This window comes from Nilaparvata lugens, chromosome 9, assembly GCF_014356525.2.
Source record: "Nilaparvata lugens isolate BPH chromosome 9, ASM1435652v1, whole genome shotgun sequence".
In the NCBI taxonomy this organism is placed as follows: domain Eukaryota; kingdom Metazoa; phylum Arthropoda; class Insecta; order Hemiptera; family Delphacidae; genus Nilaparvata; species Nilaparvata lugens.
The window spans coordinates 45,947,217-45,966,070 of record NC_052512.1 but is presented as its reverse complement, the minus strand read 5'-3'; the positions used below and the strand labels follow the sequence as shown (position 1 = coordinate 45,966,070).

The 18,854-nt window shown below is 32.8% G+C and overlaps 1 protein-coding gene across 1 annotated transcript; it reads right to left on the bottom strand.

Moving 5' to 3' along the window:
* Nucleotides 1-905: 905 nt before the first annotated feature.
* On the bottom strand, nucleotides 906-17,155 carry LOC120352981. Its single transcript, XM_039435356.1, has 7 exons — nucleotides 16,306-17,155; nucleotides 14,041-14,270; nucleotides 12,399-12,637; nucleotides 8,644-8,882; nucleotides 4,489-4,613; nucleotides 2,647-2,828; nucleotides 906-986 (listed from the first exon to the last, which is right to left on the bottom strand). The coding sequence occupies exons 2-7, from the start codon at nucleotides 14,249-14,251 to the stop codon at nucleotides 906-908; spliced, it is 1,077 nt and encodes a 358-aa protein (XP_039291290.1). The 5' UTR covers nucleotides 14,252-14,270; nucleotides 16,306-17,155.
* Nucleotides 17,156-18,854: the final 1,699 nt, after the last annotated feature.

Genomic DNA, 18,854 nt, shown 5'->3' with positions numbered 1-18,854 from the left:
AGAGTTCAGATGGAATATCACGAAGTTTTGATGAAAAATCGTCAATATCTCGAGAACGGTTCAGAATTTCGCAATTCTGACGCCAAATTCGTGTTTTCTCGCTTCAAAAAAAAGCAAAAAGAAGAAGTAGAAATAGGAGGTGAAGCGAAAGAAGTGAAGAAGGGAGGAAGAAGATGTTTGAAAGCGAGGTTAGAGAACAGTATTCGAAAGAAAAAAAAAGGACAACAAAAACTAGAAAAAAGGAGAAAATAATTTGAAATAAATATCGACGGCTGAAGATAAAATCACATAATGCTATCGTTTGGTTTATCACAATCATTAAAACGTCAATAAAATACAGAATAACATTACATCTGTCATAAATAATTATATTCTCACAGTATAGTACCATACTCGTTCACCTAATATAGACTGTCAAATATGTTCTCGAAAATAATAATTTACGTGACTGATGAGGGGAAGAGACATGGAAGTAGGAGAGAATGAGAGAAAGAATGGGAGGTAATAAAAATAATGATAATGTCGAGTAACCTGGCTGGCTCAGGTCTGGTGTCAGAGTTTTCAGGTCGCAACTGATCAATTTGAGGGCCTCTGACATGACCTAACGACTGCTTTTTTAGCAGCCGGGACCGACCGGCTCTTAACGTGTCCATCCGCAAACCGGGAGTGGCCCCGAGATAAATATCTTGCCCGGGCTGGGATTTGAACCCGGGCCTCTGAATCATAAAGCCAGCATCTGATCCACTCGACTACGGTCACTCCCGTAGTAATGGGAGGTAGAAGAAGAAAAAGAGAGCGAAGATAAACTATAACAGAAAGAACAAGAGGGAGAATAATTATAATTTTAGTAAAATGACCAACAACATTACTACAATCATTTATATTCGTCACCCCATTTCTGTTCTTCAATCTCTCTCTTCTTCTTCTTCTTCTTTTGCCACTTCTTCTGCTACTTCTACCTCTTCAGTAGTGGAGTTTTGAGAGAGCTGCCAATAATTAACACAATATCAACTTCTCAACTACACAAAAAGACTAAGAAATTATTAATTACTATTAAATGAAAATCCAAATTAAATGCTGTAATTCACCCCGAAGATTTCTGCTACTGAAAATATTGACAACAGGACAACAGGAAATGGTCTTCTCTGATTTGGATTAAAATTTAACATGCTTTTGTGAGAGAGATTTTTGCATTCCACTGGGGAATTATTCTAATCAATCAGCTGAAAGTGTTGTCTGCATTGCATGCATTACACAGATGTCTGGCCGTGTCTATTTCTATAAGGTAGGGTTTCAAATTTTTTATGATGCGTGCCCATCGGTATCAATATTCTCACATTCGAATAAAAACATTATTAATAGATGATAAAAAATAATAGGAATAAAAAAATGATTAATGAACTAAATAATGCTGAAGAAATTATAATATCTTGATTGAAAAAAATAATTTCAAATAGTTGAGAAATATTTTCATCATATGTAATGATTATCAAGAAACTGGATAAATTATATGGGATACAAATTCAAACGTGAACTGAGTTTATTGACTTAAGTGAGTTTTGATCTTGGAGAAAACAAATAACATTTTTAAGAGTAAATTATGATTCAACTGTGAATTGTGATTCAACTGAATCAACTAGAACAGGTGACATCAGACTTGTGGATGAGAAAAATGCGTGAGGTCTACTGTTCACAGAACTACTAGTATAAATTGAACCTATGAAATCATATGAATATACTAACATAATTATGATCAAAAATAAGAATTAATATTTATTCATTTTCAAATTACTTAAAAATGGCATTAATAACCGAAACATGTGACAAAATAATTTGCAAGGGTAATCAGATTTATATTTTTATTTATTGTGAAAAGGATATTTTTTGAAACTAGATCAATGAAATAATTCACAATATTATGAACGAAAAGTAAGTAATAATAATAATAATCAAGAAATACAATGAAAAAGTAAATTAACAATGAGAAACAACTATATTACTGGACAGTTGGGATATTAATTGTCTGGATATATTATTCTGTATTATTCATGTCAAATATATTGAGGTCCACGTTATATAATGACAGTGGAGTGGAGAAAGATAGCAGAACAACGTTGCCGATCCTCTGTCTTGTCAATGTCTTCTATAGACGGTGGCAGATACAGGTTTATTGATGTAATATTAACTCGTTTAAAATAATCAATTATATTTTATTAAGCAAGAAATTATATTTTTCAATAATTCCATAATGGATTTCCATAATCAGGAATGAATATTCCATATTTATATGTTCCATTATAAATAGTTGATTCCATCAACTGTTCATTCTCGTTTAAAATAGTCAATTATTTATTATTTTTCAATAATTTCATAATGAATTTTAAGGATTGAGATGGAATACTTCTTCACAGAACTACTAGTATTTTGTTAAGCAGAAAAATATATTTTCCAATAATTTCATCAATGATTATAATATTTTGTTAATTAATTATGAATTTTACATTGTTAAAAGTCGATCTGGCAACAGAGCAAAGCAAGTAAGAGATAGCACTATCCGCTTTGTTGAATGATACAGACAAGGATAGCAATACCATTGTTAATCGAACACTGCCATTATAACGTGGACCTCACTATAGGTCTACTTACACTTTCGACGTACTCAGGATCCGACAGAGCGGTCCCCATATTGAAGAGTCCCCTGTGACCTGTCACCACGAAAAAAAGCAGCACGAATTTCATGCCGTTCAAAATATCGAATTCTGAGGATTTGTCCTTTCTAGTCAATCGTTCCAAATTTAATCGAACTGAGTAAAGCTGCAAGAATAAACCTGAAACAGAAGACATTTAAATCTTAGGTCATTTTACTTTCCTTGCCCTATTACCATAGGTAAGGAAAATATTGCTTTCCAAAAAAATTTAAGGTACCCTAATTTCATGTTTTCTATACGTTTCATTACTTCCTTGGCCTATTGCCATAGGTAAGAAAAGTATTGCTTTCCAAAAAAATTTAAGGTACCCCAATTTCATGTTTTCTTTACGTTTCAAGGTCCCCTGAGTCCAAAAACATGATTTTTGGGTGTTGGTCTGTGTGTGTGGGTGTGTGTGTGTGTCTGTGAACACGATACGATAACTCCATTCCTAATAAACCGATTGACTTGAAATTTTAAACTTAAGATCCTTATACCATGAGGATCCGACAATAAGATATTCAATAAAATTCAATTCAAAATGAAAGAAAAAATGGCGGATAATTACTAAAAAACCATGTTTTTCACGGTTTTCTCGAAAACGGCTCCAACCATTTTCTTCAAATTTATACCATGGATATAGGGCTATTTATAAGCCCTATCAACTGACATGAGTCTCATTTCTGGGAAAATTGCAGGAGCCCCGTAATATTCTTGAGAAAAATATCGGATAATCACTAAAAAACCATGTTTTTTACGGTTTTCTCGAAAACGGCTATAACGATTTTTTCAAATTTATACCATGGATAGCTATTTTATAAGCCCTATCGACTGACATATGAGTCTCATTTCTGGGAAAATTGCAGGAGCTCCGTATTATTCTTGAGAAAAATGGCGGATTATTACTAAAAAACCATTTTTTTCACGATTTTCTCGAAAATGTCTACAGATTTTTTCAAATAAATCTGCTGTATAGTTATTTATCAGCTCTATCAACTGGCTTGAGTCTTCTTTCTGGGAAACTAATGGGGGGTCCACCCCATCCTTGAAAAATGGACTTAGTAACCTCCTTCTCATGCATGGGGTAGGTAGGTAGAGCAGTTCATAAAAAGAACACATAGTCGAGATATTTCATCTGTAGAACAGCTGTTTTGATGACTTTAAAAAAATCTCATCGAATTTCACAATTTAGGTACACGAAGGAAAAATTACTCTGAAAACAATTATATATATATATATATATATATATATATATATATATATTTATATAATTAAATAATACAGTAGTCTGATCGTAGTTTCAAATATGTTGCTGCCAATCTTCATTATGTTATTCCCCTAAATTACTCTCTTTTAAGAGTGGGGCTTACAGTTCAATGAGCAAGGAAAGTTGTGTGAGTGCCCCACACCAGATTTTTTTATAAAGAACTACAGCCCAATATGAGCTTTGCCCGTCTCCACTACAGCTCTCCATGCTTCTCGGTCCTCTGTTATAATTGTCTCCATCCTCCTAAACTAACCTAACCCTTCTTTAACTGGACATCCTAGGTCAATATTTTCCTCATACTAATAAATAATACCTGTAGTGAGGTGCACGTTATAATGGCAGTGTTTGATTGGCAATGGTATTGCCATCCTTGTCTATCATTTTGAAAATTGAAGAACTACAAGACTTAACCTATTTCGGAATATGTGTTACTTAAATTTGGGAGAGGAATAGCACAAGGTTAACTTATTTTTGCTCTCCCTATCATTTTGATAATGCACTCATTGTATGAATTAATAAATGAATTGAACTTACTTTTCTTATAAGTGTCGTTCATCTTCCGAGTTGACGAATCATCGCCCTGTGTACGCCCTACTCCCAGCAGTATATCAGTAACTGTTGCTATAACCAATATCACTCCAAGAATTGCAAGCAAGTAGCTGTAGAAATACAATTGCAATCATTATAATGACACTTGAAAAGAATACACAGTCTGTATAGAATATAATTCAAATTAGTTGATATCATTTTTTATATTTTTACTTTCCTTGTCCTATTACCATAGGGTAAGGAAAGTATTGCTTTCAGATTCTCAATTATCAGGCTTCAAATACAATTTAAACAAGAAAATTCATGTGAAAAAGATTGAGCATGAAAATCTCTACAATTAATGTCCAGTAACATTTATTTCACCTAAAATTGAAAATAAGCTCGAAATTCAAGAAAATGTGATTATTCAATTGCAAACTGATGGCAACTGTTGATTCTATTAAATCATTCAATATGAAGAGATAGCAGACCTCGTCTGCCCTGCGTTATTGTCCTGTCACCAGCTGACTCAAATCGTTGAATAGTATACTCTTGTGATGTGCGTGAACACTAGCGTCAGGTGATCAATTTTCATAATGGCAAGGAAAGTGCGCCACACCAGATTTTTGTAATTTGTAATTAGTATTTGTAATTTAAGAATTTTCCAACTTATCATTGTGAATGATTTTTAATTGTGACACTACTGCCTCAATACTTCATTCTACACTAGATGGAGAAAAATCACTTCTTTTTGGCTTTTTTATAATAAATTACACAAATATTAGGTTGCTGGTAAAATAAATTTTAGTATTTGTAAAACACTGCCGCCTAAGAGTGACAATTTTCCATAATATATATTACTATATTATATAATTTTCATATAAGTTAATAAAAACAATATGAAAACTTGTAGTACACTTTATTATCAAAAACTTAAAAATATTTCAACGACTAGTTTTTTTTCAATTTTCGTATATTATATGGATGAATGATTAACGTTTGAGACTCCTAATCTCTTATTGTATTCTTTGTTCAGTATTATCCTTAATTCTGAAGTAAATTAATTTCTTTTGATTCTTACTTACTATAGAGTATCATGTATATTTTCTTTTAATTTTAATCTAGTTTTATTTGAAGTTTTTGAGTTTTCCCATTTTTTTCTTTTTTCAAATTTCCATTAAGGCTTTTCGGTACACTTTTCTCATTCAAATTGGGGTAATCTTTATCAAAATATAAATTATTGTTAAGATCATTATAAGAGTGAAAAATGTGGCAACTGAATTTCTTAAGTGGTCTAATAAGCGAGTTATGGGTTGTTGAAAGTGCTAACTCCAATTTCTTTCCAGATCATAAACGGTTTCGACTATATTAACAGAACGTCTCTTAAAAATTCTAAAAATCTGGTGTGACGCACTCACACAACTTTCCTTGCCGTTATGAAAATTGATCACCTGACGCTAGTGTACCCGCGCATCTCAAGTCTACTATTCAAAGATTTGAGCCAGATGGTGACAGGGAAATAACGCTGGAGACACACATGAGGTCTGCTATCTCTTCATAGTGAATGATTCAATAGAATCAACAATAATTTGCAATTGAATAATCACATTTTCTCGAATTTAAAGCTTATTTTAAATTTTAGGTGGAAATGTTACTGAACATTAATTGTAGAGATTTTCATGCTCAATCTACTCAACGAGATTTTTTTGTTTCAATTGTATCTGAAGCCTGATAATTGGGAATCTATCTGCACTGATTGGGCGGAGCTCCTGAAATTTTTACAGATATGGGACTTGTGGCAGTTGATAGAGCTTATCGATGACTATTTTAGGTATGAATTTGATCAAAATCGTTGGAGCCGTTTCCGAGTAAATCACGAAAAACCCTGTTTTTGACAACATTTTCGCCATTTTAGCCGCCATCTTGAATTGCATTTGATCGAAATTGTTCGTGACGAATCCTTATAGTGAAAGGACCTTAAGTTCCAAATTTCAAGTCATTCCGTTAATTGGGAGATGAGATATCGTGTACACAGACGCACATACACTCATACACACACACACACACACACACACACACACACACAGACCAATACCCAAAAACCAGTTTTTTGGACTCAGGGGACCTTGAAACGTATAGAAATTTAGAAATTGGGGTACCTTAATTTTTTTTGGAAAGCAATACTTTCCTTACCTATGGTAATAGGGCAAGGAAAGTAAAAATGTATCTTTCCAAACTAAAACATTTTATTCCCTATATCGTTCATGAATGAAAAAAGTTTTTTTTTTGTTGTAAATTCGATAACTTGTTTATTTTGGTATTTATCGAAAAAAAATCGCATATTAGAACAAAGTCAATGATGTACTCCAATGGAAAATTCGAAACCGTTTATGATCTGAAATGAAAACGGAGTTTAGCACTTCAGCAACCCATAACTCGCTTATTAGACCACTTAAAAATTTCAGTTGCCACCTTTTTTCTTACTCTTATAATGATCTTAACAATTATATTGAAAAAGATTATGCAATTAAAAAAAATGTACAGAACCGTCTTAATGCTATTAATCATTACCCTATTAATCGTCATCCTTAGACCATTCAATACCTCATACACCTTTTTAAAATTCCTAAACTCTCAGTTTTATGAAGAAAACATTTTTTTCCTTAGTTTATAGTTAAAGTTAGCATATCATTCTATTCATGTATATGCGAATAGTTTCATTCAAAATTTAGACTTTTTGAATAATTATTTAGTTACTGTTCTAGATTTTTTAATTTCAGATTCTAATAGTATCTATCAGATTCAAAATTTGCTCGTTTATCTGAGTATTGAAGAGTGTAAATTGTATTTTGAAAAGTGAGAGTGACATAACCAACTTTTTGATTTGGACAGTATATAGTATAAATTGGAAATGGGACAGTTTTGGGCATGAGCCTGTTGTGCCTTTCCTCATGTTAAGTATTTGTACACAATGTGATAGATAAATAAATATATTCTATTATTTGTAGGCACCTGCTGTAAAATCTTTTAGGTTTAGCGGGACCAATTTGAAGGGCACAGCGGAAAACCATGAAAGTCACAACATCTTTCTTCTTCTTCTTCTTCTTCTTCTTCTTCTTCTTCTTCTTCTTCTTCTTATTCTTCTTCTCCTTCTCCTTCTTTGGTAGAGAGTTACTGGGAAGGATATTTTTAATATTTTTTCCGAAGAATGGACATTGATATGTCCAAAGCTCCGCCAATTTATGTAGATGCATTATAATATATTATCTTGTATAGATATCCCAAATTGATTTTTTTCATATCATTGTACAGTTCAATGTTACACCTAGACCCCATATAGCATCAGTTAAAGAACATTTCGCTCACTTAAATATAATAACAGTTTACAGTTTTCACATCTTTGAGACAATTATGTGTGTGAAAGAAAATCTTGGAAATATTTTGACGTTAGGACATAATCATAGGTACAGCACTAGAAACAGAGATAAACTTTTACATTTGCAAAGCCATATACAAGAAGAAGCCCACATACATAGGAGCCAAGTTCTATAACAAGTTACCGACGCGAATCCAACAAGATCTGAATCCCATACATTCAAATTGGAATTAAAGAGATATTTAACTGGAAGAGCTCTTTATAATATCGAAGAATATTTGAATGAATGAGATCAGCTCCTATGAGTTGAATTGTATTGTATGTTTGTATTGTTGTATTCTGTAGATGTTTTATTTGTTATGTAATTTATTTTTAATTGTATCTAATCGAAGATATATATTTTTGACACTATTCATTGTATACACTGTACAAATTTATGAATAAAGAAATTATGATATGAATAATTATTTTCTCTGTTTATGTTATGTGAATTCATCTAAAACTTTGCTGTAATGTGAGCTATTGTATATAAGTGTATAAGCCAGTATATATTGTAATCCACATAAACAAAGTACTCAATCAATCAATCTCTCTCGTTGGCTTCCTTCCTTCCTCATCTCCATCCTACTCTCTCCCACTCATACCTCGCTGCTTTTTACTTCTTTTTTCCTCCTCCCCTCTTCTTATCAATCAATCAATCTCCTTCTAAGCTGAGAATATTGTTTGTTTTTCCTTTGAGCCCTTCATTTTGTAATCAAGTTTACTGAATAAAATGATTGACTTACCACATGATATAGAATCCGGCAGATTTTTCAGGTCCCGTATAACGGTCTGAGAACTCCTTATGGGGATTGTAGCACATCAGGTCACTCAGGGAGACTTGGAAATGAATGTGGCTCTCTGCGGAGAGACTATTTAGGGTTTCATTCAGCTCTGTTTGGATCTCTAGAGGTCGGCAGGAGGCCGGCAGACACAGGCCCCAATGCAGACGGTCTCTCCGTTGTTTACTTGCATCTGGATTGGGCTGAACAGAAAAATATTATTGAAAATATTCAGGCATGAAATAATAGACATTATTGACCGAACGAAGTGAGGTCTAAGATTCAAGTCGACGGTTTGGCTTTTCTCTTAATGTTCAAATTTTTGAATGTTTAAATGTTTATATGTTGTGCATTTACGGCGGAACGCGGTAATAGATTTTCATGAAATTTGACAGGTATTTATTTATTTATTTATAAGGTTGGCAAAAAAAAATACAAGAATCGGAAAGGAAAAAACAGGCTATTGCCTAGAACTTCTTCAATTTCCTAATTTAGTTTTGAATTGTCCAAATATTATAGGTTATGTCCATTCAAATTTCTACACTAAATCACAATCTAAAACATAAATTAGAATAAAACAAACAATTTTAAATTTGGATGGATTAATAATAAAAGTTTCTTAAAAACATGAAACAAACTATAAATTCACAAAATAAAGAATAAAAACACTTAAATTTTGAGCTCGAAAATATCACATTCACCATAGCTATATAACAGCTGTTTCAGCTATGTATGTTCCTTTTTGAATTGCGCGTCGACGTATATACAAGGTTTTTGGGAATTTTACATTTCAAGAATGATATAAAAGGAAAAAGGAGCCTCCTTCATACGCCAATATTAGAGTAAAAATCAGACTATAGAATTATTCATCATAAATCAGCTGACAAGTGATTACACAGATGTGTGGAGAAGCCAGTCTATTACTGTATTTGTATAAGGTCTATAGTTCCAATCAAATACATTAAAGAGGTATCTTCAAGCTAGGTTTACACCAAAGTTATTAGCAAAATGGTAATAACTTAATCCTTATAGATTCTATTGGATTAAACGGAAGTTGACAAACACATATGTTCATCATGTGTACGATAAGTTATGTTCAATCTAATATAATCTAAAAGGATTGAGTTCTTAACATTTTTTAAATAAATTTGGTCTAATCGCAGCTTTAAGGTCTTTGGTTTTAATATTTTGTTTTGCAGTCATGGTATTATTATGCGTGCCCATCAGTATCAATATTCTCACATTCGAAAAAAAACTATTTTAATAGGTGAATAAAAATAAACAAATGAACTCAATAATGCTGGAGAAATTATAATATTTTTGATTCAAAAAAATTAATTTTCATCAGATAGAAAGATAATCACGGAACTGGATGAATTATATCATATGAAATACAAATTCAAACGTGAACTGAGTTTGTTAACATTTAAATCAGTCCTTCATACGCCATATTAGAGTAAAAATCAGACTATAGAATTATTCATCATAAATCAGCTGACAAGTGATTACACAGATGTGTGGAGAAGCCAGTCTATTGCTGTATTTCCATGAGGTCCATAGTTTCAATCAGGTACTTGTGGATGAGAATACTGCGTGAAGTCTACTGTTCACAGAGCTACTAGTATAACTATATAAATAACATACATTAAATAGATACCGAAACATTCAACAGACATCAAATATTTGTTCTATATTTATCCATCCATTTGTAAGAAATCAATTACCATTGACCGAACGTAGTGAGGTTTATCTGTATGTTTCAACTCTATTTGCTTTTGTCTGTCAGTATGTAATGAAATATTTTTTTCAATTAATTATTAAATCTATATTGTTAAAATACGATCTGGCAACAGAGCAAAGTGAGAAAGAGATAGCGCTATCCACATTGTTGAATGAGTGACAAGGATAGCAATACAATTGCTAATCAAACACTGCCATTATAACGTGGGCCTAATCACTATATAATTATTCATGTATCTATTTATAACTCAACTTTAATTCGTCTAGTTATTTGTAATTTCATGGTGAATAAATTGAAATTTGGTAAATAAATTGATTTGGAATTCGAGTATTAGAATAAAAATGATATCATAGATGATTAAACAAAATAGTTTACAATAATATAGTGAAGAATAATACGGTAACGGTACCTCATTATTTATCTTAGATAGGTGTTAATGTCAGAGTTATTCTACTATAGTAGTTCTGTGAACAGCCTCACGCAGTTTTCTCATCCACAAGTATCTGATGTCACCTGTTCTAGTTGATTCACAAATTCACAGTTGAATCATAATTTAATCTTGGAACTGTCATTTGTTTTCACTAAGATCAAAAACTCACTTATGTTAATTAACTCAGTTCACGTTTGAATTTGTATCCCATATGATAATTTATCCAGTTTTGTGATAATCTTTCCATCTGATAGACATATTTCTCAACTATTTTAAAATTAATTTTTTTCAATCAAGAATATTTCAATTTCTTTGGCATTATTCAGTTCATTTAATAATTTTTTATTTCATTTTCAATCAACTATTAAATTTGTTTTTCAATTGTGAGAATATTGATACTGATGGGCACGCATCATAAAACTTATTGAAACTCTACCTTATAGAAATAGACACGGCCAGACGTCTGTGTAATGCATGCAATGAATAATCCACTTGTCAGCTGATTGATTATGAATAATATCTATAGTCTGATAATCCTATCTTATATCTCTATCTATAGATGATATATATAGTGATATCAGAGTATAGAGGAATTCCTTTCCTTCCATATTATCCTTAAAATTCAAAATTTCAAAAAACCTTGTGTATACATCGACGTGCAGTTGAAGAAGGAATATTCCTGCCAAATCTCATCGAATTCTATCAACGCGTTTGACCGTAATCGCGGCGTTACATACAGACAGACAAAAGCAAATCGAGTTGAAACATAGACCTCACTAGGTTCGGTCAGTAATGATATCATAGATGTCATGATTAAAATGGTTTGTGATCAATAATACTGTACCTAACTAGTAGCTCTGTGAACAGTAGACCTCACGCAGTATTCTCATCCACAAGTACCTGATTGAAACTATAGACCTCATGGAAATACTGCAATAAATTGGCTTCTCCACACATCTGTGTAATCACTTGTCAGCTGATTTATGATGAATAATTCGATAGTCTGATTTTTACTCTATAATTGGCGTATGAAGGAGGCTCCTTTTTCCTTTTATACTAGTAGTACTGTGAACAGTAGACCTCACGCAGTATTCTCATCCACAAGTACCTGATTGAAACTATAGACCTTATGGAAATACAGCAATAGACTGGCTTCTCCACACATCTGTGTAATCACTTGTCAGGTGATTTATAATGAATAATTTTATAGTCTGATTTTTACACCAATATTGGCGTATGAAGGAGGCTCCTTTTTCCTTTTATATTATCCTTGAAATGCAAAATTTCCAAAAACCTTGTATATACGTCGACGCGCAATTAAAAAAGGAACATATTCTGTCAAATTTCATGATAATCTATTACCGCGTTTCGCCGTAAATGTGCAACATATAAACATATGAACATTTAACAGAGAAATGCCAAACCGTCGACTTGAATCTTAGACCTCACTTCGTTCGGTCAACAAGTAACACCGTGTCTGAACTACAACAGAGTTACAATAAATAATGAATAAATAAATAATAAATAATGAAAATAACATTCACCTACCTTCATCTTTTCCCATATTTGTAAACTCCATGTTGTGTTATCATCTCCTTCGAATCCTCTAGAGTAGTTACCGTCGTCGAATGTGGGGAATATTTTCGAAAATGGTTGGAACATGATGGTTGGTACACAGAACTGGGGCTGCACAGGTCCCCGGGTCGCCATGCAAGAGTCAAAGTGACCCAACTGGTGGATGTCGCCTGCTACGAGACCGTTAGGGGCTAGGGTGCTTGCATCCAGCACTGGAAATCCAAAACAAACCCAATTGAAATTCAAAAATCGAATTGGATAAACTAATCAATAGAACTTGAATTTTTAATATCACACGATGGCTGTTTACATTTAAAATATTCGAGCTACAACCCCTAAGTCACCCCCTTATGAGCGGTTGAAATTCAGTTGTACGTCAAAAGGTAGAGTATTTGACCAATAACTTATTCTGGAAGTTACAGTATTATATCTACTGCAGTCTCCAATTTATTGAAGGGTTCCCATACATATGACTCACCAGGACCTCCTAAATACCGGACCTTCGCCTGTGTGAAAATTTAGGTAAAATGGTGCCGATATTTGGTGGGGTCTCAACTCAGCTGACACTGATATGTTGTCATCAGTTTTTAGTATTTAGTTGTAGTAAAGTGAAGTTTGTTTACAAATGTATACAAATCGAAAAACTTTGAAAAATATCACGAGTAGAAAGTTTATTTTTAGCCTTTGCAAAGCTGTTCATTCTCGTTCAAAGTAATCAAGCAAGAAATTATATTTTGCAATAATTTCATAATGAATTTGAATAATAAGGGTGAAATATTTTGTTAATTAATTATCAATTCTACATTGTTAAAAGATGATCTGACAACACAGCAAAGCGAGAAAGAGATTACGCCATCAGCTTTGTTGAATGATAGACAAGGATAACAATATCATTGCTAATCAAGCACTGCCATTATAACGTGGACCTCACTATAGCATGGTGTAACAACCGAAACCGGTCTCTCTAAGTACCATCAATAAATCTGTGGTTTTTGACAATTTCTTGGTATTTTCCACCAGTGTTGCAAGGAAGACACTATACCAGAGACATTTCAATCATTTAACACCAAAATTATATAATCTACTTCCTGCAAACTTTAAACAGATTAATCTTCCTAGAAAGTTCAAAGCAATAGTATACAATTGGTCGATGAGCAAAGGAAGACAGAACATAGAAAACATTACAAAACATAGAAAACAGTATCACATTATTTAAACATTAGAAACATATAACATTAAAACATTATGTTTTCTATTAACATAAGAAACATAAATAACAAATAACCACCTAATGACTTACTAAACACTAACTAATTAATAATACGCACAAAAAAACTAACAAAACCTACTCTAGAACATGGTACGCCATAGTGGATCGAGTAGGTCAATTTCCACATAACACAAAACACTAGACAAGTAGAGGACACATTAAAAGAATTTTTTGTAACTAACTATTGTATGTAATATTGTAATTTATCTAATATTTTGTGTAATTGATGTTGTAGTTTCAGTTTTTTTATGGGAAATAAACATTTATTTATTTATTCTATTTAATATGAATAATTACCACAATATCAACTTCTCAACTACACAAAAAGAATAATGCTGTACTTACTTTGAATAGCCCATAGTGTAAGATTTGCCAAATTCTGTTTGTAGATTGAAGATTGCTCTCTGCATAGAGTATTGTTTACTGGACTCGGAGAAAACCCCCACAAAGCTTTTGTCAAAGGTTTAGCAACCCACAATTCACATCTCACTAGTTTCGTTTCCAAAATCCATAATAAAACAACAGTTGTTTGTAGAATCACTATCAGTTTTCCCATGTTGTACAGCTATACTTTTCTATGAATTTAATCAATTGTTTTTCAGATAATTGTTATTCCAATGACCTACTCAATTGAATAGAATAATAAAATATTCCCCAAACATTTACACTCACTTTTATTTGTCTATTAAACATACATCGTTGCTCTATCCACATTCGGCTGTCAGACAAACTTATGTTCTCCTGACCGAAGATTACACAACTTCTCAAAGAATTTGGAAATATACAGTGTATATCTAGGCATTTGAGACTCATGAGCTATATATTTGTTGTGTAGGCTATCAGCCATACGCTGTCTGTCTGTCTGTAGTTTTCTGCTCGTAAGCAGGTCCTTCTATATGGCAGCAGCCCTCCAATAAATAAATAAATACCTATCTACATCTTAAGGCTGTGCAAAGGCTAAACATAAACTTTCTATTTATTGGTGATATTTTTCAAAGTTTTTTGATTTGTACGTCATCAAGCTATCAAAATGATAAACTTTTCTCAGAAAATAGTATATTTCGCACCTAGGGTCGAGAATTAGACTTTTCCGGCTCGAAATCGGTTTTCAAGTCCGAGGCCGTAGACCGAGGACTAGAAAAGATTGAGAGCCGGAAAAACATTTTTGCCCGTGGTGCGAACGCTATTTTTCGCCACACAAAAAAATAAACAATATATATAATAATAATTGTTTACTAAGCACTTCCAAAAGCAGAAGTGGAAGGTCATAGCTCTAGCAAATCTGAGGTAATCTGAATATCAGGAAATTGTCCAAGTATTTTTATTTTTTATTCTGATTTGTCTAAATAACCTAAAAGATTATGTTCAATTATGTGGGAGGTTGAGTTTATACTTTTTTATTCTTTCAAATGACAATAAGATGATATTATTATGGATGTTTTAATTATTGAATAATTAACACAAATAATGAACAGTTTTTTGATCAGCTGTTTTTTATCACCTTTCTTAGTTCCATGTTAGCGGCTGGAAAGAAACCTGTTCTGACGTCAGACGATAGTCGTCTGCAAACAATGTCTTTCAGATCTACGTAGGGACTGGAAAACAGCTGCTTTCTGTGCAGTGTGGCGAAAACATTTTTTCCGATCATTACTTTTTGAGATCAAACTTTGAGCGCCTAAAGTTTAAATTTTTGGGACAGAATATTTCAAATTCGGTAAGAAATGAATCCATGAGATTTAGAGGATGCATTCTTCATAGTATTGTTGATCTAATAAAACATTATTTTTTGAAAATATCAATTTTTGAGAAAGTTATTAAATTTACTAAAAATGAACAAAAATAACTTTTTGTTGAGTTATTTTTGGTAAATTGAATAACTTTCTCAAATATTGATATTTTCAGGAATTTTAAGATCCTTCAAATCTCTTGGATTTATCTCTTACCCAATTTGAAATGTTCTGTCCAGAAAAAATTAAACTTTGGACGCTCATATCTCAAAAAGTAATGATCGGAAAAAATGTTTTCCTCAGAAAACTTTTTCATTTTGATAGCTTGATGATATTCAAATCGAAAAACTTTGAAAAATATCACCAGTAGAAAATTTATTTTTAGCCTTTGCACAGCCTTGAGCTGCGTTTACACCAAAGTTATTAGCAAATGAATGTTTATTTTTCCGACCTTATAGATTCTGAAAGATTGAACATAACTTATCATACACATCATGAAACAGCTGAGACATTCGTCGTCTGTGGATGATAAAAAAGTGAATGAGACCACTACCTCCGTATACAAAGCCGTAGTGCATTCGTGTGACGTCAGCAAAGGTAGGGCTCGTACACCAATAAAAACTCGTTGATTTCAGCTGATCTATATCAGCTAGTGTTTCTATTGGTGTAGGAGCCCTACCTGTGCTGACGTCACACGAATGCACTACGGCTTTGTTTACTGAGGTAGTGATGAGACGCACATGGTCTGTGGAAAATCAAAATATCTCATCCCTGAAAATCATAAGCTGACGTATAGCCAGCTGTAAAATATAAACCCGATCATTTTAGGGAATTGTGTTCTGTTTATTAATAAATAAAAATAACCAGCGAAGCTCGGTGCCACGATAATGTATTTATTATACACTGACTTGCACATCAAGCTGTATTTTCAAGATCAAACAATCAAAAGCACATTCACTACCCTGATTTCTCATCAACCTATATTGCCAAAAAAACCGTATTCTCAATTTATAAATCAACCTATTTCCAAAACTAATTGAAAAAAATAAAATACCGTAATCACAATTTATAAATCAACCTATTTCCAAAACTAATTGAAAATTCACAACTTTCACGAGAAAATAATGTATTTTAATAAATAGAAAGGACTACCGTATCTACCAAATTACAATCAAAACACTACTGACGCTAATGTAGCCTTTGGTACACTGACTTTAGTTTCACCTACTTTCCTATAGAACATATTATTATCTGATAGAAATAAAATACCGTAATCACAATTTATAAATCAACCTATTTCCAAAACTAATTGAAAATTCACAATTGTCACGACAAAATGTTTTTTAATAAATAGAGTGGACTATCGTATCTACCAATTTACAAACAAAACACTACTGACGCTAATGTAGCCTTTGGTACACTGACTTAGTTTCACCTCCTTTTGAGAAGAACATATCTGATAGACTAATAGAGGAAGTAGAACTATACTGTTAAGGTTGACGTCTATCACTGTATACCTTACTTGTTATATTCTATTATGAATCAGGAAAGAGGCTTATTGTCAATTAAATAAAGCTAGTTAGTCGAATACAATACAGGTAAACTATTATGAGGTCCACGTTATAATGGCAGTGGAGAAAGATGGGAGAACAACGTTGCCGATCCTCTGTCTGTCAATGCCTTCTATAGACGGTAGCTGATACAGGTTTATTGATGTAATATCATAGAGAAACAATAGCGTAAGTAGATATCCCATGGTATAGGGAATTTATGTCGCAACTTTTACTGTTATCTCAAGCTGATTACTGTCGATTATTGTCAATTTTTACTGTTTTGTTGGGTCGATAGTGTATGAACGGCACAATTTGAGAGACTACCAGCGTCACACAGCTGCATAGGAAAGAACTACGTGAACTATCGGCTTGGGATAACAGTGAAAGTTGCGACATAAACGCCCTATACCATGGGATATCTACTTATGCTATCGTTTCTCTATGGTAATATTAACTGTTCATTTAATAGTGGGGTACAGGTTACAATGGCTGTGGAGAAAGATAGAAGAACAACGTTGCCGATCCTCTTTCTGTCAATGCCTTCTATAGACGGTAGCTGATACAGGTTTATTGATGTAATATCAACTGTTCATCCTAGTCTGAAATAATCAATTATATCTTATTGAGCAAAAAATTATATTCAAGATGAAATATTTTGTTATTCAATTATCAATTCTACATTGTTAAAAGACGATCTGGCAACAGAGCAAAGCTAGAAAGAGGTAGCGCTATTAGTTTTGATGGATGATAGACAAGGATAGCAATACCATTGTTAATCGAACACTGCCATTATAACGTGGACCTCACTATAGAAGCTTGTGGAATTTTAATGATTAGGATGAAATATTTTGTTATTTAATTATTAATTCTACATTGTTGAAAGACTATCTGGCAACAGGGCAAAGCGAGAAAGAGATAGTGCTATCAGTTTTATTGAATGATAGACAAGGATAGCAATGCCATTGATAATCGAACACTGCCATTATAACGTGGACCTCACTATAGACGCTTGTGGAATTTTAATGATTAAGATGAAATACTTTGTTATTTAATTACTAGTAGTTCTGTGAACAGTAGACCTCACGCAGTATTCTCATCCACAAGTACCTGATTGAAACTATAAACCTTATGGAAATACAGCAATAGACTGGCTTCTCCACACATCTGTGTAATCACTTGTCAGCTGATTTATGATGAATAATTCTATAGTCTGATTTTTACTCTAATATTGGCGTACGAAGGAGGCTTCTTTTTCCTTTTATATTATCCTTGAAATGCAAAATTTTCAAAAACCTTGTATATACGTCGTCGCGTTCGCTCGGTCAATTAATTCTACATTGTTAAAAGACGATCTAGCAACAGAGCAAAGCGAGAAAGAGGTAGCGCTATCAGTTTTGTTGAATGATAGACAAGGATAGCAATACCATTGATAATTAAACACTGCCATTTCAATGTGGAAATCACTATGGTAGTTTACACTTCGCCATGAATAGTGAGTGAGCTAATACATAGGCCTATAGTGAGGTCCACGTTATAATGGCAGTGAATAAAGATAGAAGAATAGCGATGCCGATTCTCTGCATTAATTAATCATATTTCTACACTGTCAAAAACATAATTATTGGCACCGTTGTGGACCTAGAAAAGGATAGTACCACCGGCTTTGTCGAATGATAAACTAGGATAGCAAAACCAAAGTTGATCAAATACTGTCATTATAACGTGGACCTCACTATAGAAAAGGATAGTACCACCGGCTTTGTGGAATGATAGACAAGGATAGCAAAACCAAAGTTGATCAAATACTGTCATTATAACGTGGACCTCACTATAATAAAAACTTGTTAGTTGTAAAACAGGGTCGGGGTTCTTATATAGG

What these genes read in the sequence shown, in the direction of transcription:
- LOC120352981 (XM_039435356.1), bottom strand. Translation starts at nt 14,251, where the DNA reads ATGGGAAAACTGATAGTGATTCTACAAACAACTGTTGTTTTATTATGG. An exon ending in AAATATGGGAAAAGATGAAG is followed by an intron (nt 8,883 to 12,398) that starts GTAGGTGAATGT and finishes TTTTCTGTTCAG; the next exon opens with CCCAATCCAGATGCAAGTAA. An exon ending in ATCCTGAGTACGTCGAAAGT is followed by an intron (nt 987 to 2,646) that starts GTAAGTAGACCT and finishes AATTATTGGCAG; the next exon opens with CTCTCTCAAAACTCCACTAC.